General features: G+C 44.0%; 1 protein-coding gene across 2 annotated transcripts in view; it reads left to right on the top strand.

Annotated features, from left to right (window-relative positions):
- Ak4 (adenylate kinase 4) overlaps window positions 1-21,670 on the top strand; it is a 52,062-nt gene that overhangs the window by 26,461 nt on the left and 3,931 nt on the right. For both annotated transcript variants that reach the window (XM_035439774.1, XM_027400503.2), the window contains exons 2-4: window positions 4,089-4,208; window positions 18,341-18,513; window positions 21,297-21,415. In XM_035439774.1, the coding sequence (XP_035295665.1) occupies window positions 4,089-4,208; window positions 18,341-18,513; window positions 21,297-21,415 (412 nt within the window). The remainder of the gene's footprint in view (window positions 1-4,088; window positions 4,209-18,340; window positions 18,514-21,296; window positions 21,416-21,670) is intronic.

Here is a 21,670-nt window from a genome sequence, read left to right as displayed (position 1 = left end):
TCTACTCACTCAAGTGTTGGGATTCCTGCGTGCAATACCACGCTTGGTTTTATGGCCCACTGTGGTGGTACCCAGGGACTTGTGTATGCTGAGCAAACATTCTACCAAACGAATTTGATCACCAGCCCCATCACGATGATTCTCCCCACTCCCCTCCACCTCTCTCTCCTCCTCTTCCTTGATAGTGTCTCCTTGGCCTTGAACTCTTGACACACCTGCCTCAGCCTTGCCTTTGGGATGATAGCTCTATTTTGCTAGAGTAAAATTTGCTTTTCCCAATCCCCAGAGTTTTCATCCATTCATACGTGCACCAAATTTTTATGAGCACTGAAGATACGGTATTGAACTAAGTCTCAGTGTGTCTGCTTTGTGTTTCTGCTTCTCCCTCCCTCCCTCCCCCACTCTTTATTCTTCTTCTGTGCCTCTCACTGTGCACGCACACACATGTGTGCATGTGAGTGTATGCAGATAGCATCAGAGAGTAGTTAGTGTTGGAGGGGAGGGAGTTGGGGTTGCTAAGGGGCATGTTTCTGGGAAACAAAACTTTCTAAAATTCCGAACTGGTGCTGGTATCCACCAGTGGTGGAGTGCTTAACTTTCAGGCACAAGGCTGTGGATGTGTTCAGATGCAAAGAATAGTAGCAGCAGCAACAGAAGTCTTAATTCAGCACTGGTAACAGTTGTACCACATTAAGAATATACTGAAAGTCACTGGGTGGTATGTCGTAGAAGGGAAATGCTATGGTGTGTGTGAATTATGCCAGTGAAGCCTCCACATCTCATCTCTGGAGGTGAGAACCGTAAGGAGGGTTTCAGGACATAGCACTGACTACCTGAAAGCACAGTGCTTCCCTGTCTTAAGTACTTAGCTAATGATGTCATTGTTCTCAGGGAAATAGACTTCCATGCTGCTGTCAGTAAGCTGGGAGGAGCTGTTCTTTATGGCTGTACACCCAAAGTATTAACCACCATGTAGTTTGCAATTAATAATACTTACTGAATAAATGAGATTCCTTCAAACGTTGTTAAGTATGTGCCATGGCAAAGTGTGTCTGAGAAAAACTAGGAGATCAATTCTTTTCTCCCATTATTTTAGCCCTAGGAATCCTCAGATTCTCAGCTGGTTAAGCCTGGCAGCTTTACCTACTTACTGAGCCATCTCAGGTGCCTATGGCTACCAATCTTAGAGAAAGTGCATACTTGCATACGGCTGAGTTTGGGTTCTTATGCTGGCATGACCTCCAGGCTTGGAATGTCTTGACTGTGTTGCAGTTGGTTTTCTTTGAGACAGGGAGGCCTGGATAGCCTCCATGCTGTATGTAGTCTTCTTGCCTTAACCCTCCAACAGCTGTAGTTAGGCATATACCACCATATCTGGCTTAGACCTGTGTTTTAGTTTTAATTAAAATATAATGTGAGTTTGAGGCCAGCCTCGTCTACAGAGTGAGTTACAGGACAGCCAAGCCTACACAGAGAAAAAAAAAACAGATAAATATAATTGAATCATTTATTCCATCCCTCTCACCTCTAATCCCTCCCATTCTCCCCCCTCAAATTCATGGCCTCTTTATTATTGTCACATACACACATGCAACAAATACTCAGGAGTGGTGTGCTGCACTTACGCACTCAGGAGGCAGAGGCAGGCGGATCTCTGAATTCTGTTTGATACAAGAATGAGTGAATATATAAACACAGCCATTTGAATATTTTAGTGTTGCTTGTATGAATTTGCTTTTAGAGCTGACCACCTCTCTCATCAATCGTTACCAGTCTATGAAGAGATTTCTCCATCGGTGTTAATCAAATGGTCAGGTCTTGTTTAGGTAGCCAATTGTTGATTTCATGGGTATAGCTTCATTGTCATGTTGAAGGCACATCTTACTGTAGAGTTCTGGTCCTTTGGCTCTTATCTTTCCCCTCTTCCAATATGTTCCCTGAGCCTTTGGTATAGGGGTTGTATTGGAGATGTATCAATTGGGACTGGGTAGCCTGTGTGGACCTGCATTATTAGCCACTCTGCAGTAGTTGGGAAGAGTGGCGTGGAGATTTCTACAGCCTGTGGTTCAGTGCTTTTCGCTTGAGGATAAGAATGTAGATTCAAGCTGGGGAAGCAATGGGTCTACACAATTTCAAGGGGAGACTGGGGCCAAAATACTTCTCAGGCACTTTCCTAGTATTCTTTTTTTTTTTTTTTTTTTTTTTTAAGATTCATTTATTATGTGTGCAACATTCTGCCTGCATGTATTCCTGCATGCCAGAAGAGGGCACCAAATCTCATTATAGATGGTTGTGAGCCACCATATGGTTGCTGGGAATTGAACTCAAGACCTCTGGAAGAGCAGTCAGTGTTCTTAACCTTTGAGCCATCTCTCGAGCCCCCCAGTATTATTCTCAAATATCCTTCTTATTCTGTCTATCTATTGATCTATTCATAATTCTCAGGCATTTTCTTGACTGTTAATATTCTTAGATATCTACCTACCTACCTGACTGCCTGTCTGCCCATCCATCCATCCATCCATCTATCCATCCATCCATCCTAGTGAGCATGTGTGTGCCATAGCATGCATGAGTGGAGGTAAGAGGCAATTTGCTTGAGTCTGCTCTCACTACCCAAGGTTTTAAAATCTCAGGTGGTCAGGTTTGGCAGCAGGCACCTTTCCCCACTGAGCCATCTCACCTGCATGATTTTGTGATTTTTGTAAGAGCTTAATGCCTGTGCAAATGTGGTTCTTAGTGGTTCAGATCCCTGGTCAGCAGAGGACTTCATTTTTGTAGAAAATGTTCAGTTCTTAGAAATATGTAGGTTTAACCCAGTGCTGTCTGCCAGTCTTAGGCAACATTAACAGTTTCTTTCTTCTCCCCCCCTCCCCAGGGTTTCTCTGTGTAGCTTTGGAGCCTATCCTGGCACTCGCTGTGGAGAACAGGCTGGCCTCGAACTCAGAGATCTCTGCCTGCCTCTGCCTCCCGAGTGCTGGGATTAAAGGCATGTGCCACCAATGCCGGTCCAACATTAACAGTTTCTACATACAAGAAATTATTATTTTTTTCCTAAAGTATGTTTTAAAAACCCCAATGCCATTACAACTGTGCTATCACTAGATAATCATCTAATTATTGAGACTCAGGAAAAACCTGTGTGTGTTTTGGGAGACAGGGTCTTTCTAACGTAGCATTACTTTAAACCCTTGATCCTTCTATCTTGGCCTGCTGAGTGTTGGGATAATAGGTCATGTCTGCCTATATGGTGTTCTTTTTTTGAGACAGGGTCTAAATATAGCCCTAACTGGCCTGGATTTTGCTTTGTAGACTATACCAGCCTCATTCTCAGAGATCTACCTGCCTCCTCCTCCCCAGTGCTGTGATTAAAGTCATGTGCCAATTGGAAAGGTTACTTTCCCTCTGGTCTCCCAGAGAATGGTTGAGCCTTCTGTCTTCCCAAACTGCTTGATGAATGCCTGTTCCGGGGGTAGGGCGTGGGGAGGGGAGTGGGTTTGGGGCCTTTGTCAAGACAGTGTCGTCCTGTGTAGAGCTCTGGCTGTCCTGGAATTCACTATGTAGACCAGGGTAGCCTCTGGAATTCGTAGAGATCCACCTGCCTCTGCCTCCCAAATACTGGGATTAACGCGTGCAGTACTATGCCTGGCAAACACCTGTTCTTGTTACTGTCCTTTGTTGGGGCCTTGCTGCCCCAGCTGTGGCTTACCTCCAGTGCTTTTTTTCTGTTCCACCTCCCTCCTCATTTTAATCTTGGCTATTCTTTTTCTTGTAGTTTTTCACTGTGATATCCTTAAGAGTTGCTTTTTATAATCCACCAGGCATTAAACACTGTAATAGTTACCTCCACTTAGCTTTCTTACCATGTTATGGGCGATGAACCAAAGGCTAAACTGTCAAGCGTCTATTAACTTTTTCTCCCACATTTTGGAAAACAGATCTCATATAGCCCAGATTGGCCTGGAACTTGCTGGTAATTGAGGATAATGTTCAACTTCTGACCCTCCTGAGCGCTGGGATTATAGGCTTGTGCCAGTACACCCATCTTGGAAGCCTTCCTAAGTGTTTTTTTCCCCTTTTTTAAACAGAAGTTGGTGACACGGCAAAGCAGTACCTACAAAAAGGTCTTTTGGTTCCAGATCATGTGATCACACGACTAATGGTGTCAGAACTGGAGACCCGGAGCACACAGCACTGGCTACTAGATGGTGAGTGGGTAATGGGCAGGCTGGACTTTAGCACCCTTGATCAAGTTCATAGTTTTACAGTTCATTAGCTGCCCCTCCCCGAAATCTGTCATGGATTTAATATTATAATTTGGCATCATGTAAAACTGGTATGGGGATGGCATTTAATTTTCTGCCTGCTGACCATTTCTGTAAAAGCTTTAATTTGAGGGAAGCATGCTGCCATTGCCTTAGCTGCATGATGTCTGTGATGAGCTAAATAAGAGGTGTTTTCATTTACTGGGGTTGCACAAATTCCAACTCTGAGTTTCTTTGTTTTTGCTTGACTGATTAACAGAAAAATGGTGTCTAAAAATCTTACCCTGGTTATATAGGAAGGTGATTATAAAAATGGTAGCCTTAGCTAGGGGATACCTCTTATCTCTGCACTTGGAAGACTGAAGCTGGGGATTACAGCAAGTTGTAAGCTAGCCTGTGCTATAATAGTGAGTTCTAGGCCACTGGATTACAGAGTAGAGCCTTTGTGGGGTAGTGTAGTGCTGTGCATTCTTATGATCCAGCCATTCCATTGTTGTGAAATATTAAAGATGTGTTATATTCTTTTATGCTGTGGAATGTTTGTTTAGTAATGAGAAGATGTGTTCTTTTATGTTGCATTTGTTTAATTCTGTAAAGCTGTTGTTACTCTGCCTGTCTAAAACACCTGATTGGTCTAAAAAAGAGCTGAATGGCCAATAGCTAGGCAGGAGAGAGAAATGGGTAGGGCTGACAGGTAGAGAGAATAAATAGGAGAAAAAGGAGAGAGAGGACACCAGGGGCCAGCCATCCAGCCACTCACCCAGCTACTGAGTAAGAAGTAAAGAAAGATATATAGAATGGAGAAAGGTAAAAGCTCAGGGGCAAAAAAAATAGATGGGATAATTTAAAGAAAAGCTGGCTAGAAGCAAACTGAGCTGCTAAGGCCAGGCATTCATAAGTAACAATAAGCCTCTGTGTATTTATTTGGGTGCTGGGTGCCAGGCCCCCAAAGAGCAGAGAGTAAAATAGCCAACTACATTTCATTCTGAATTTCTTCCCAGGGATGTGTCTTCAAGGATGCTTATTTGGCCTCTCCTTTGGTAAATAGTTTAAGACACTTTTTTTTTTAAAGGTGTTAATAGCTGTCTCCAGAAAGGAGTAAGCTATGTAAATAAATGTTTAAAAAAAAAGTTACAAATAGTGTAAGAGAAAATACATATTTTTATGGTTCTCTGAGGACACAGGGAAGAATATTTTACTGATGAAAGAGTTAGGTTAATGTTTTGGAAGTGAGTGGGGGTCTGGAGAAGGCTCAGTGGTTAAGAGCATTTATTTGCTGTTCTTGCTTCCCAGCACAAACATGGCAGCTCACTTGAGTCTATAACTACAGGTCTAGGGGATCCAGTAACTTCTGACCTCCCAGGGCACAGGCATGTACATTGCATACATGGCAATATGCAAGCAAACATTCACACACATAAAATATAAAATGAATGTTCCCTAGGTAGAAAAGTGTGGTTTAGAAAATATGGATTTGAGTGGGAGGGTAGGCACAGTAAATGGGGCATGACTCAGCCTAGTATTCGCTGAGCTTTCAAGAAAAAAGGCAATGAAGGTCCTTTTGATTTTTCTGCATGTTACTCAAATTGTATGTCACTGATCAAATAAACAAGAAAAGCATCTTAATATTAGGGAGAATTAAAATACCTTTGGTATAGATTATATGATTTCCATTATGAAATTGTGCACAGAAACGTGTTTTGATCATATTTATTCATCTGTTGTCCCACCCCAACTGATCTCCCCTTTCCCAGCTAGTCCCCCATTCTATTTTTGGTTTCATTTTTATTTTTTGTGTGTGCCCCAGTGAGTTTAGCTAAGGAGCATGGGTGAGGACTTATTTACAGGAGACAGGACAACTTACCAGCCACTGCACCACTGAAGAAAGTGTCTTTTTCTCCGGTAGCAGTCCCACTTAACTGCCTGTGAGTCCCCAGGGAGTGGCAGAGCCCTGTGAACCTCTCCAGGACAGAATGCCAACAGTCCCAGTATTAGGCAGGTCCTGTGTAAGTAATAACAACTGCCAAGAGTTCAGAAGTGCAAAGGCCATCCATGTCACGCTTAGAAGACAGCATTCCACAACTCTTTTGTCTGGCTCTTAACGCTTCTCATCCCGTTAATTAGTGTTTCCATTGCTATGATTAAGCACCATGACCAAAAGCAATTTGCTTACATTTTGACATCACAGTTCATCAGAAGGAAGTCAGGGTAGGAACCTGGAGGCAGGAGCTGATGCAGAGACCATGGATTTATTTTCATGTTCAGCCTGTTTTCTTGTAGCACCCGGGACCATCATCAACCTAGGGGTGGTACCACTTGCAATGGTCTGGGCCCTCTCACATTAATCACTAATTAAGAAAATGATCTACAGGCTTGCCTACAGCCTGTATGGAGACAGTTTCTCAATTGAGGTTCTTTCCAATCAGGCGATTCTAGGTGTGTCAAGTTGACACAAAAGTATCCAGCACACACTGCAGTTCTGTGGTATTTTCTGCGCCTCGGTGGATGTGGTTATGGATGCGGGTCGGTTGGTAACACTAATGCTCTGTTTAGGGATGAATACCAAATAGTCACTTATTCTTAGCTCTTTGAACAGCTAACACCTTCTACTTTAACTGCCACCCATGGCACATAGAAGCTTCTTTGACCAAATCTGACGGCAGCACTAATCTGTGGTCATAAACATAAATATTTAGAAGTCGGTTTGACAGGCAGGACATATCATGTCCACTTATGGAAGCAGCAGCAGTCACTTACCCGCTAGACTTTTGATCAAGTTTAGAGTACCAGATGTGAATGATTGAACCTCGCATCCAACCAGAAAGCAGTTGGTTATTATCTCTATAACAGGGATGCCACTATTGCCTAGCAAGTCTCATGCAGGGTTCACAGCTGAGTGACGCTTTACCCCCAGCAGTGGCATTATAGGCGTGTACTACTATACCCATTTCCCAAATATTTGTTTTTGTGTGTGTGTGTATTTTGGATGAGCTCTAGCTTTGCCAATACCTGTCAGTAATTCCTTTAAAGTTCTTTAATCATAAGGCCTCATGCCTTGTAAAATAAAAATCTGTGTACATTTAGGGATCATGTCTCTATTAAATTCCCCTCAAGAGGTAGCTAATGGGTATTGATTCTTACTTCTTCTCCATGTGAGGGTGTAACCCTCATCATGCTTTTTTGTGTGTTTGATTCATTGTGGAAGATAGATTAGGGAAGAGCTAAAGGATGAAATGACTGGATGTAAAATGCTCAGTGTAACATTTGAATAAATGCCATGAGGTTTTGTTTGAATATGTCATGGCTAGAGTAAATATCCATGGCCCCCCTGGATATTTGTTGTTGTTGTTGTTGGCTACTATGAAGTTCAAAAATAAGCTGGCGATGGTGGTGGCACACACTTTTAATCTCAGTCCTGGGAGGCAGACGCAGGTGATCCGGTTCGAGGCCAGAAACCCTGTGGTGATGGTGGTGGTGGTGGTGGAGGGAGTTAAAAATGTAGCCTTGCAGAGTTGCAAAGTCAGTCAGTCAGTCAGTTACGGACTCTTTCCCTGCTTGCTTTTGTCTTAACTGTTCTCTCAGAGAAATAGCTGGTCCTTTTGCATCACGGGCCTGTTTTTAGTGAAGTACGTCAGTCTCCCAACTGATTTAGTTTTCATCTTCCGGAAAACCCATCTGGTCATTTTCAGTTTTGATTTTTCTTCAAAGCTCTGGAATCTGTCCATTTGGCAGTGAGGGTGTAAGGGCTGCCTGGTCCCCATGTTCTGCTTTAGACCCCTTATGTTGCAAGGAACATGGTCGTGCTTCGCAGAGGGTGTGCTTGCTGAGTGTACTAAAGGTGATTGAATGTGTAGAGGCCTGTCTTAGAAGGAATTCTGGATGACAGATGATTCATCATCTTGGTGCATATGGCTGTGGAGAGGCACTCTGCTAACCGTGGGTGGAAATCCGTGCAGTGGATGCAAGCCAAGGGAACACCAAGTTTGGTGGGGGATGGTGTGTGTTCTGCCTGGCCAGCACCATCCTTGTTAAAATGTTCAGCCTTATCTACCTTCACAGCCCTTGGAAAAGAAGCACCCATTTTGTTTTTCTCTTTGAAGTAGAGCCTCACTGTGTAGCTCAGATGACTTCAAACTTCTGGTAATCTTGTCTATAGCCTCCCAAATGCTGGGATTACAGATTATGAGATATCGTGGTTGGTTTTCAAAAGATTTTTATTTGGTGGATTGGTCAGCTATTGCCAATATAACAAGATTTAGATGAGTAATGGGTGAACAAAAAGTTTTATTTACTTTGAAGTGTGGTGTGTATATTTAGCTATCCTTCTGTTGCTGCGATAAGATACCATTACCAAAAGTAGTTTATGGGAGAGAGAGTTAATTTTTCCTAGGGCTCCAGAGTTCAGAATGACAGGAGAAACAGGCAGCTGGAGCAGGAAGGAGAGGGATCACACCTTCAACAGCAGAGAGAGCAAATGGAAGCGTGGCAAGGTTCTGCCTGCCTGCCTGCCTGCCTGCCTGCCCCCCAAACAGCATCACCAGCAGGGGACTAAGTATTTCAATGCCTGAGGTGTGGGGAATATTTATTTGTTATTCAGATCACAAGATCAAACAGCATAGTGAGAGCCCCCTCTACTGCATCTTAGCATGATTGATTGCATCTTAGTAAGAGCACAAACACAAGAGGTTGCATGATGTAAGGAAGCCAGAGTTGGTAGGGGCCATGCTCCTTGATGCTGTACAAGTCTCAGGGAATTAACTGGCATCCTCAGGAACCATAGTAATCACTTCCAAGGAGTGTGCGTGCATGTACACACACACACACACACACACACACACACACACATGTTGTGTGCACCTTCCCTAAAAAACCCATGTGATCTTGCATGTTGTCTCACTGGTTACTACGCCTCAGGACATAGACCTTTGGGGGATGTGCCCAACTCATCCAAATCATAGCATTAGTTTTCATGGAAAGCACTCTTGAAGTTTGGAAAATAATAGGTATACAAAGCTTTCTAGATTGCTCATCAGGTTAAGGTGCTTGATACCAGGTTAAGGCTAACTACTTGAGTTTGACCCCTTGGACCTAATGGTAGAAGAACAGAATTATATCCTGTAAGTTGTCCTTTGACCATCACAGGCATATTCTTTCCTGCCCTCTCCTCCCAAGTAAATGAATGTAATATGAACTTCTAAAATAGGGATACAGACCAAACATTTGCTGGTAATAATCATACATTTGTTTGCTTATTTATTTTAGGGCCAGGATCTGTGTAGCATTGGCTGGCTTAGGACTCTCTAGACCAGGCTTGTCTCTAACTCACAGAAAGCCTCCTGCCTCTGCCTTGTGAGTCATAGATTAAAGGTTCGTCACACCACAAACAGTACCATATGTTTCTTAGAACAGAAATCTTTGTGTGCATGGTAAGCACACTGCAGTTTGCTGGGTGTGGTGCTAGTCTTGGATGTATGAAAGTAACAATCTTTCCCCTTCCCCTGTTCTTGATACAGGGTCTCGTGTAGCTTAGGCTTACCCTAAGCTCATTATGTAGCTGAGGGTGACTTAATTCCACCACATCTGACACCTGACATGTTTCAGGTGTTGGCCTTGAGCATAATGGCCGGTGTAGTGTAAAGAGTGCAAGGCAGCAGTGAGATGCCTGTAGCTTACTTCCTTACATGCTTGAAACTTTCTGTTGCCAGGTTATTTTGCAACTCTGCAATCAGCTGCAATTTTAAGAAGCTGGAATTGTATTAAGCGGGCTGTATTTCATCCTTGTGAACAGTACAGAACTCACTGGTTCTTTCTGAAGGGAATTCTATTTTTACAGATTCATTTTTTTTTTTTTTTTTTTTTTTCTGCCCAGAAGTCGGGCTGTTTGAATGCATAGCCTTGCCATGCCTGCTTGTCTTCCTGGAGAGTGATCTCAGACCTGAGACATCCCAGCATGCCTGCCCACCCACTTGGAAGAAGACGCATGTAGAGAAAGTGGAGCAGGGGTCCTGGGGCTGAGGGTTCTGCCCCGCCTTGTGCAGAGTTGTTTTTAGCAGATTAGCCGGCTTTGACCTCATCTCCTCTGTGTTTTCCTTTGCAAGGCCGACCTCTGAAGAGTTGCCATTCCCCACTGGGCAGCAGCTGTCTACTGGGAATGAACACTCTGTTTCATCACATCTTTTAGCGAATGCCTAGAGCAGTTTTTCCTGTTGCCCTTGTGATAGTGCACGATTCTGGATGCGATAGATCTGTTTAGAAGGTTCCTGCAGGGTTGCTGTTGGGTGAAATAGAGAACAGTCCCACTTTGAGACTGTATGAGCTTTTTCCATGTGTTTATAAGACTGTATATTTCTAAAGTATATGGAATACAGGTGTAGCTGATTCTGCACTTGGCTGGTGGTAGTGAAGAAGAAAGGAAAATGTTTTAAGGGGGGATTATGGCAGGTGAGATAGCTCCATTGGTGAAGTGCTTGCCACTCAAAGCCTGAGGACCTCAGTGTGATTCCTGGAACCCACAATGGATAGAAAGAGCTGATTCTGAAAAGTTGCCCTCTGACCTCCACAGGTGAGCTATAGCATATGTGTGTGAGCACTGGAGTGTGTATGCATACAAGAACACATGCATATTAGCATACTTAAGCTCCCTGAACACAACAGGGATGCACATACTGCCAACCTGTTAGATAAGGTGACATCCATGTTTAGGAGATAAATGAAGTTGGGCTTGTGTTTATAATAGTTTTGGTGCCACATATCTGGATACCCCAACACAGGGCATACATGTTTGATAGTTTCTTTCTACCTAATGTGAAGAATTCTAGCAGTGGTGCTTAATTGGCTATGGCTAAGCCAGCATGGTGACATACACTCAGGGTGCAGAGGCAGGCAGATCTCTCTGATTAGCAAGTTCCAGGCCATCCATGGCTACTTAGTGAGGCCATATCTTTAAAAAATAAAAATAGCCAGGTGGTGGTAGTACATGCCTTTAATCCCAGCATTCGGGAAGCAGAGGCAGGTGGATCTCTGTGAGTTCGAGGCCAGCCTGGTAAGTTCCGTTTACTTTTTTATTTTATTTTATTTTATTTTATTTTTGGTGGGCACATTCTTTTTTTTAACCCTGTTGTGTCTATTTTTTTCTTTTATGCACTTCTATGGAGATGTCTCTCTCCTGTGTGCTTGATTCTTTCCTGAGGGATCAGTGCCATTACTTTAATGTTGCTGTGATAAAATGCCATGATTAGTAGCAACTTAGGGAACTAAAAATGTTAGCTTATGGTTCCAAATTGTTAGAGCCCATTGTGGTGAGGAAGGCGTGGCATGTGGTGGAAGCAGGAACCTGGCTGAAGCAGGAACCTGGCTGATCACTTTCTATCACATTTCACTTCCACACAAGGAACAGAAAGGAGAACGCTCTAAATCTCTCAAAGCCTATCCCTCCCATACTTCCTCCAGAAAGGTTCCACCTCCATAACCTCCTCAAAAACTGCCAGTTGGGGACCAAACTTGCAAAGTTGTCATGCAAATCACAAGAATCAGATTTTGTTTGTTGGGTTTGGTTAATTACCGTGGTTATTTTTTGTAACAAGGTAGCCATGATACTATTACCTAGATGGGCACATCCTTTAGTTTGTGCATTAAAATCGATCAGGTAATTTTGGGGTAGGAGGGGTTTTGAGACAGGGTTTCTTTGTGGCCCTGCCCATCCTAGAGCTCACTCTGTATTGAATTTAGAGAGTTGCCTGTCTCTGCCTCTCCAGGGCTGGAGCTAAAGGTATGTGCCACCACCACCCAGCTTGATCAGATAATTTTTCATTCTACTTTTTTAAAAAAATATCTTTTAAGTATATGTGTGTGTGTTTAAGTGTATATCATGTCTGAGCATGTGCCTGAGGAGGCCATCTAATGTGGGTCCTGGGAATTAAACTCCGGTCTTCTGGAAGAACTTTCTTAACTGTGGAACCATCACTTTGGTCCCCAAGATTCTATTTTTTAACAAGCTCATTAACTATCCTTATTCTTATAATTCTGTTTCCATTTAAATGTTGTGCTGAGGATAAGCACAGAGTTTCGAGAGGCGGAAGAGTCTAGTTTTAGTGAGACAGCTAATGCTTTTCTAAATAGCAATGATTGTTGAGTTACATTGGGGAACTGAAGAGACATTGTGGTGATACCTGACTTGAGTTTTTCTCTTTATGCCCTGTCTCTTTTTGACATAGTCTCTTCTGTATCCTAGGATGGCTCCCAATTTCCTATGCAGTAGAGAAGTTGACCTTGACTCCTAATCCTGTTTTACCTCTTGAGTGCTGGGAAGCAGGCACACTCCATCACAGTCAGTTCATCATAACCCAGTAACTGTTAAGTTGCTCAGGCCAGCCTCCACTGCCTTTCCCTAGCTAGCCTTCCAAGTAGGCCTGTGTGCGTCATGATTCTTCTTCTTCTTCTTCTTCTTCTTCTTCTTCTTCTTCTTCTTCTTCTTCTTCTTCTTCTTCTTCTTCTTCTTCTTCTTCCTCTTCTTCTTCTCTTCTTCCTCTTCTTCTTCTTCTTCTCCTCCTCCCTCTTTTTTTTTTTTTTTTTTTTTTTTTGTCAACACAGGGTTTCTCTGAACTCACTCTGAGGACCAGGCTGGTCCTGAATTCACAGAGATCCACCTGCCTCTGCTGGGATTAAAGGCGTGCACCACCACCACCACCACCACCACGAAACAACCAAGTTCAATACTTTTAAACTGTTTTTCCTCATTCATAAAAGAGGACTGCTCTTGGTATAAGTTTAATAAATACTGGTTAGAAGCCTGGAAATCATTTGTTTGTTTGTTTGTTTGGGACGGTTTTGTGACAGCCCTGGCTGCCCTGGAACTTGATTTGTAGACCTAGAGATCTACTTGCCTCTGCCTCCCCAAGTCCTGGGATTAAAGATGTGCCACCATTCAAAAACACACTTAGCCCACAAGCATGGAACTCTTAAGGGTTTCTGGACATGTATGGTTGAATCATAGGGATGTGTATTGTTATTAATATCATTATTGTACTGTGGTTTTTTTCTTCAAATTTTTTGAGACAGTCTCCAGTCTTATGTAGGCCAGGCTGGCTTTGGATCCCCTAATGTAGCCAAGGATGACTTTAAACTCCTAATTTTCTTGCTTTCACCTTCTTAGTACTGGGATTATAGGATTGTCACCATGTCTGGTTCATTCTTTGTGAGAATCACACGGCATCATGTTTATTTGCATATTTGGTTTCTGAGTTCCCTGACCCCAGTATAGGCTGACACTGTGTATGTTCATAGAGAGATCATCAGTATTTACAGCAGTACTGTACAAGGCAAAGACTTCTGAACGTTATGCCCATTTCAGAAAGACCTCACCTGCAGCCAGAGGCTGAGCCCTCATGGGATGCTTGGCAGGCTATTTTCTTGAGTGCAGAAATGAATAGGCCTATGGTAAAATCATTTGTCCCTTTGTCTTGAGATACAGTGGGACCAGTTTTTCCCCAACTTGTCTGTGCACAGAGAACAGAGGGTTCTTAAACAGAGGAGCCTTTGTACAAGGGTTTGCAGATGGTAGCTTCTGCTTCCACTCGGGCATCTTCCCTTATGGAGAAGGAGGTTCAGTATTAGAATAACTGGTTTAAGAACAAGGATTTGGGGCTCGATAGATGGCTCCATGGTTAAGAGCAGAGGGCTTGTATTCAGTTTCCAGCACCACCCACATGACCGCTCATAATTATCTCTGACTCCAGGGTATCCAAAGAGCTTTTATGGCCTCTGCAGGCACCAGCCATGCATGTGATGCACATACATACTCCTGACAAAAATCTCGTGCGTATAAATATAACTAAAGATCAAGGGTTTGGTTATACTGCAAAAACCCTTCCCAGAGGATTTCAGATCTCAGTGCAGACAGACTTCTCAGTGCAGGCAGAATTCTTGCCTAAGAAGAAGTCACCTTTATTTTGCCAAGGTCCCTTTGAAGAGACAGACTTTTTGAAACAGGGCCTCCTTCCATAGTTTCTGCCTCTATTCCTGCCCTTGATGTCCGTCAATAATGGGCTCTTTTTTTTTTTTTTAAAGCTACTTATTTCTTTTGTTTAATACCCCCTATCCCCCCCAACAAGGTTTTTCTGTAGACCAGGCTAGCCTTGAATGCAGAGATTGCCTACCTCCACCTCCTCTAAGTGCTGGGATCAAGGGTGTGCGCCACCACTGCCCCATAAATAATGGACTCTTTTGGGCACATGTAAACCAAATGATAAATCCTTTCCAATGTAATTGCTTTCAAAAGTGAACTAGGGCCCTTCCATGTGCTGGGACTGTAGGTTTTTACCATCCTGTTTAGCTCACGTTTTTTGGGGGGCGGTGGTTTGGAGTCAGGGTTTCTCTGTGGGTGTGGAGGCTGTCCTGGAACTAGCTCTTGTAGACCAGGCTGGTCTCAAACTCACAGAGATCTGTTTGACTCTGCCTCCGAGTGTTGGGATTAAAGGTGTGAGCCACCAATGCCTGACTAGCTCACAATTTTTGAATTTGAAAGTGTGTGTCCTGCCCCCCCCCCCCAACCCAAGCATGTGTCTCTCAGTTCTTTGCTAAGTCACTTCCTACTAACTCATAAGCTCCTAACGGCAGGGCCCCGTATTACACATCCCTTATCCCAGTGCTTGAGGTTCTAGAGCAGTGGTTTTCAACCTTCCTAGTGCTGTGACCCTTTAATACAGTTCCTTGTGTTGTGGTGACCCCAACCATAAAATTGCTTCCTTTGCTACTGTTATGAATCATAATGTAAATACCTGATATGCAGGATAAGAACTGCTATTCTAGAGCATCTCTCCGTGTATCCCAGGACACTTGCAGTGAGCTAGGGGTGAGGGACTCTAGAGCACTTGGCACAGAGGGGTCTGTAGAGCCCACAGCTCTTCTGTTGATTTACCAAGCTATCGCTCACTTTTTTTTTACTGTTAATAAGGACGGAATGAGAAGGACTCCAGACATGCACGGGTAAACATGGAGTAGTCACTTAAAGGGCAGAGCAAAGGCCCTCTGCAAAACAGGATTCACTGTGGTTCCCAAGGATTCTGGGCTGGTGTGAACTCTCACTAGGTAAAGCTGGGGGAATGCCACCTGCCTCCAGCCATGGCTGGTCCCTGTGGCTCATGACCAGGAGCGGCCCACAGTTGGGATGGTCAGAAGTAACCATAGACTTGAGAGGTGCGGGAGAGACCCCTACAAGGTGTCAGCCAGTAGGGGCAGATGTTGGCTGTTGCCTTGCAGAACTGTCCAATTATTTCCATCAGGCAGAAGTCCTGTTCTTCCTGAGGATGTGGCAGTACACCGTGGCTCTGCACCTCCCTGTGACTGCATGCCAAGTTAGAAAAACAGATGTACCCTGCTTCCATTGCCCTCCTCTGCCCTGGCTGTTGCTGTGGCATTCTGCTCTAGCTGCCCTCCTTGGGCCTGTGGCATGGTTGGGAGGACCAGGTGCCAAAGACCAGTGGCCAGAAGGAGCTTAGCTACTTCTCACTGTTGCACAAATCCTTGAGCATCTGAGAGACAGACCTGTTGGTGTTGTGGTTAGTGGTGCAATGTGGTGGTAGTTCAGCTTTCTACCCAGAGTGGCTGTTTGGACTGGGCAAGAGCATGTTTTCTAGGTTGGGTTAAAGGGCACGTGCTGATAGGCGTGCGAGAATGAGGAAGAAAATTCCTGTAAGCTGTGAAGCCATTCTCAAGGGAGAGAGGCAAGCACCTGGTGTTAGCATAGCCTTCATTTTACTTTGCTGAGTAACCATACACTAGGCAGCTAGCATACTGCCACCAGAACATTCAGTATTCTCTCTCCCTTTCCCTGATGGTATCTGAGTCTAGGTCTTATTTCAGAGCCAGACTGGCCTGAAAGTCAAGCAGCTCCCCTGCCTCAGCTCCTCCCAAATGTTGATTACAGGGTCAACTTCCCTGTCCAGTTGGCTCTATTCATGGAAAAATTGTAAATGCTGCCACCTGTTGACCAAATGTGCACGTGCATCGAATCCACTTTCAGCATCCCTGCCCAAGTAGCATCTCCCTGTGTTCTGGGCACTTCAGAAGTAGGCACTACCAGGTCTCTTAGGATCTTTCAGCAGCCGAGTTTCATGGGATAAATACCACACTGGGTTGGCAGTCCCTCTGAGGTCCCCATTGTGAGTAGTAGCCTGTTCAGTCAGGTTAATATTTTCTGTCTTGTCTCTTTCCCTCCTCCTCCCCATTTCTCAACTCCCCCATCACCCACTCACTTGTATGTGTCATGGGCATGTGCAAATGCAAGTTCTGGGTTTTGATTCCTGAGTCTTATAGCCTCTCTCTTGTTAAGTTGCTCTCCACACCCCCAGAAATGGCTACTCTTAAATATGGATTTTTCTTTTCTTTTCTTTTTTGAGATATGGTTTCTCTGTGTAACAGTCCTCACAGAGATCTACCTGCCTCTGCCTTCTGAGTGCTGGGATTAAAGGTATGCACCACCACCACCTGGCTGATAAGGATTTTTCTATTCAAAGATTTTCACAGATCATATTTTAACTTGAAATTTAGAAGCTCTTTTCACAAGCCAATATTCCTAACAATTCAGTCATTGTTCTGAGAACTTGAGTCTCATTTAGTTCCAAGGGTAAAGCTCTAGAAAGGAGATTGATTGGACCAATAGATATCAAATGCTAACTATATAGATCAGAGAAGCAAAATCCATATAGTTCTTTACTCTCCCTCCCCCATCCAAATGAATAGCTCATTCACATAGACATTCTTGATTGATAGGTCTTCACACTGTAGTCCTGTCAGCATGTTCATTTCAAAAATACATGTGCCACCAGTGGTTGAAGAGCCAGGCTCCCCCATGCTTTCCCTCACTGTGTTCTTGGCAGCTAGGACATTGGGAGTTACACCTGAATGGCTCGATGTGCTCAGACCAGCTTGAGACAGTGATGTAGATGAGTTTGCAGAAAACACAACCTACCACCCTTGGAATTCAGGCCTGAACCCTAAAGCAAGACTAAGAGTTGTAATTGAAAATCTTGAAAGTAGTTAAATGGCACTTTTCAAAGCCTTGCCTTTACGTCTAATCAAAGTGTCAGCCTGTTTTCCAGTGCCTGTGACAGTAGCCTAGGAGGCTCAGACTATTTCCAGGGCCTTTGGTCTAGGATATACCACACCTATCCTGCTGAGTCTGTTCAAGGCCTGTCACTTCTAACCCCCCTGCATTTCTTGAGCTCCTCATACCTTATTAAGGGGGGAAAAATTGGCAGTGCTCACGAGCCCAGATTTATATTTTGCTATTCTTCTGCATTTAGAAAAGTGGGCAGACCTGTAATTTTTGCAGCGACCAAATTGTTTTGAAAGGACTAGCCACTTTTGAAATCAGGCTTAACTAAAGATAGTCTCCCTGTATATCCCTCACTGGCCTGGAACTTGCTATGTAGACCATACTAGCCTCAAAGATCACCTCTACTTACCCCAGTGTTGGGGTTAAAGGTTCGTTCCACTACATTTAGTCAGGCTTAGGTATTTTAGGTAATTTTTTTTTTCTTTTTGAGAGAGGGTCTCACTTATTTCTCAAGCTGGCCTAGAATTCATAGCTCTTAGTATAGCCTCCCAAATGTTGGAACCTTTTCCTGGCACATTTCAAGTGTACCATGTGGAATTGCTAAGTACAGAAAAGAAAGTACAGGTGAATATCTAGGTAAAGGCGCCTATTGATTCAGGATTTCAAGCCTATAGTTGCTTGTGGTAACCTGAGAATAAAAAGCTAAAAGGCCCCAGATAGGAGTCTGTACTCCATCTGTGGCAGAAGAGGAAATGGAGAAAGCACAGCTTGCCCAATAGCATATGGGGGTGGTTAAGGCAAAGCTCTTAGCCTCAGCTGGGCTAGTTGTTTTCAGTTCAGTGAAGTCTACTATCAGTCACATGACCCTTGGACCAAGCATATAAGCTGGGCTATAAAAGGGCATATTTACAGAGGTAGTTAAAATGCTTAGTTAACTTGTTTTGTATTATGTAGATTTTATTATTCCCCACACTCAGTGGACAGTGCCTTGCAATTAATTTTTGTTTGATTTGGCCTTTAGGCTTCCCGAGGACATTAGTACAGGCAGAAGCCTTGGACAGAATCTGTGATGTGGACCTAGTGATCAGTTTGAATATTCCCTTTGAGACACTTAAAGACCGTCTGAGCCGACGATGGATTCACCCTTCTAGCGGGAGGGTCTATAATCTGGACTTCAACCCACCTCAAGTACTGGTAAGATACACTGAGTGCTGGGTAGGGGACATGAGTATACTGTTCAGGAAACAAAACAATTCTATATGGCTAAGAAGCATAGAAAGAGCTTAAATTCAGTAGTCTTCAGAGGGGAGAGCTTGGACTATAAGGCTTACCAAGGCAGCATTGCTGGAGACCTGGGAAAGTAGTAGCACTCTTATTTTTGTTTCATGAATTTAATTAAACTATTGATGGCCTGTCCTCTCTCCCTACTCTTCTCTCTCCCTCCCACTCTCCCTTCATCCCTCCCTCCCCTCCCCCTTCCTCATCTTTTGAGAAAGGGATTCTCTGTGTAACAGTAACAGCCTTGACTGTCCTGGAACTCATTCTGTAGACCAGGCTGGCCTGGAACTCAGAGATCCTCCTGCCCCTGCCTACTGAGTGCTGGGATTAAAGATGTGCACTACCAGCTATTGATTATCATTGATTCATTGATTGAGACAGAGCCTCTTACATAGTTCTGGCTGTAGGCTGTAGTGGATCTTACTACATAGACATGGCCTTGAACTTGTCCAGTGCTGGTCAAGCCCTTTTAAAGCCAAGGTATATTTCTGAGGATGGCCTGACCAAGTGAAAATGATGTGTTTATGGAAGTGGCCAAAAAGCAAATAAGAAGGATTGTTCATCTAAAGGACTGTTTAAATAAACTGGACAGTATCTGCATGGTCTTAGGTTACAGAATTGGTAAAAAGAATGAATATGCCCTTCAGTGTTGGGGGTCAGAATCCCTGAGCCTTGTGTATACTTATCAAGAACCCTACCACAGAGTTTACGCCTCCATTTCCCTCCACCCCCATAAGTAGCCCAGGTTACTGCCTCTAACTGAAAGTTTTCTAGCCTTGGTCTTCCAAATGCCTGAGAGATTATGGGTTGTGCACTCCATGCCTGGTTCAGACTACTTGTGATTATCTTTCTCTGACTCCTTGATAATGACTGATTGAACTAATGCACGAACTTGTCTGTTATTTCTGGAGTGGAATAGGTAGCATGGTATCAAATCTTTACAAATAAAAAGCCTTGTATGTAGATGGAAGCAGTAAAAAATTACAGTGGTATCACCATTACTGGTTGCCACTGTGCCAATAATGCTCTTTATGATGCCAGTTCATTTGTGATAAGCATTAGTTCCCTCCTCCCTTTTTGTTGTTATTTCCCCATCCTAATCTTCGTTCATTTCATAGACCCAGTTTCATTGGGTTGACTAGATGGGTTCTAACCTTCTGAGTGGCTGGGTGGACAGTATGTCACTGAAGTGTGACAGGAAGATAAAGTGGGAGAGAAGAAAGGAGTTTGAGAACACAGACAGAAAAACAGAAGCCCATCTCAAAGGCTCCTGTTCTGGCCTCATTAAGACTTGCTCATCTTTTCTTATAATATCTGAAAAGCTTTACTTGCTAGCTTGTTACTTTCCAAAGCCCAACTCTACCTGAAAGAACCCCCAATGACAATGAATGCTGTTTTCAGAGACAGCCGTGGAAGTGAAAGGCCAGCTCCACCAGCCACTGGTGTCTCCCCATGATAGAGTGAGGTTGCTGCCCAGGTATCTTTCTGCTGTGTTTGCTGGCACTCTCAAATGAGTTCTAAGCATTGTGGCCATCAGTAAAACATTGATTGATCATGGCCTCTCCTCTTCTGCCATGCTGACACCCTACCTAATGGTGTGTCTTGTCCTGAGTCATCAGTGTAAATTGTATACCCAAGGCCCCCAGCTGCAGCAGGATTTTAAAGCCATGTGCAGCTTCTAATGGTCTGAGTTGCCTGAGTCCTATGGTTTCTCCCCAGCCTGTCTTTGACAGATTCACTCTGCAGCTTTCCCCAGGAAGAACAGTATGGGCCTGGGAGCAGAATTCTGATGCTCCTGCTGTGCCCTGTGTAGAGAGCTATGCTTTCTAGAGGACTCAAAGTTCCAAAATGGAAATTTGTTGGTTTGTGTAGCCCTGGCTGGTCTGGAACTAACTCTGTAGATCAGTTTAGCCTTGAACTCGCAGACAGAGACAAATCCACCTGCCTCTGCTGGCATTCAAGGCATGTGCAACCAGAGCCACTGAAATTTTTAGATATTTAAATTTCTCATTTCTTTGAATGCTTGTCTCTGGTCCGGGGAATTTGAATGGTGCCTATTTGATATACCTTAGGGCATGTCATTAATTTCAGAGACTGCTCCATAGCAGTGTGAAAGCTAGCAGAGATGGTATTGAACAGATTTTTAAAATGTTTTTGCCCTTTTATAACATTTATATCCATGTACATATGGATGTTTACTTATGTGGGTGCCATGGCACAAGTGTGGAGGACTAAGGTTAATTTGCAGGAGTCTCCTACCTTGTGGGTTTAGGATCATCAGGTTTCGCAATGAGAGCCTTCACCTGTGAGCCACCTTGCTGGCTCCCCAGTTCGATTCTTTAAGTCAGTTTGTTTTCCATAAGAGGGCCAGAATTTAGAAAACAAAGCAGTTTGGGAGACATTTAGTGGTCCCAGCATGGCATTGCGTAGGTATGTTGTTTAGGGAGGATTCCCAGAATTAGGCAGAATTGAAAGTCCCACTTAGCAGTAGCACTGGGACATGTTTGTAAAGATGTGTGAGTAGTTAAGGAAGATTTAGTGCCCTTCTCGGGACATGAGGTCAGCATGATGAAGCCCCAGGCCTGTTGGACTGTGGGTGGAGTTCACTTTGATCACTTGGTTTTGTTTGTATAAGGAAGTTCTGACTTTGGAAAATGCCCAGTGGTTGCCCTTGCTAACCGGCTCCTCTGGTGTTTCAGGGGGTTGATGACATTACTGGTGAGCCACTTGTCCAACAGGAAGATGATAAACCTGAAGCAGTTGCTGCCAAGCTACGGCAGTACAAGGATGCAGCAAAACCAGTCATCGAACTATACAAGTGAGTGTGTGTCTAGTGTGTTCATGGTGAGCTCCTACCAGAAAGTAGGGCCTGACTGGACATCCAGACTGGATGTCCACCAGCGTTGAGCCTACACTCTCATGGGTTGACAGCCATATGCTGCTATCCTATCCTTTTTGCATGCAAAGTAGGGCCTCAGAAACACTGGGCTGAGCTAGGTAATGCTTCTAGCTAAACACGTCTGAAGGCCCACACCTCCCAGAAGGTGGGTCGAGTGGTGGAGTGTGGTGTATG

This window comes from Cricetulus griseus, chromosome 2, assembly GCF_003668045.3.
Source record: "Cricetulus griseus strain 17A/GY chromosome 2, alternate assembly CriGri-PICRH-1.0, whole genome shotgun sequence".
Taxonomy (NCBI): domain Eukaryota; kingdom Metazoa; phylum Chordata; class Mammalia; order Rodentia; family Cricetidae; genus Cricetulus; species Cricetulus griseus.
The sequence above is the reverse complement of the archived record's forward strand: the minus strand, read 5'-3'. Positions and strand labels throughout refer to the sequence as shown.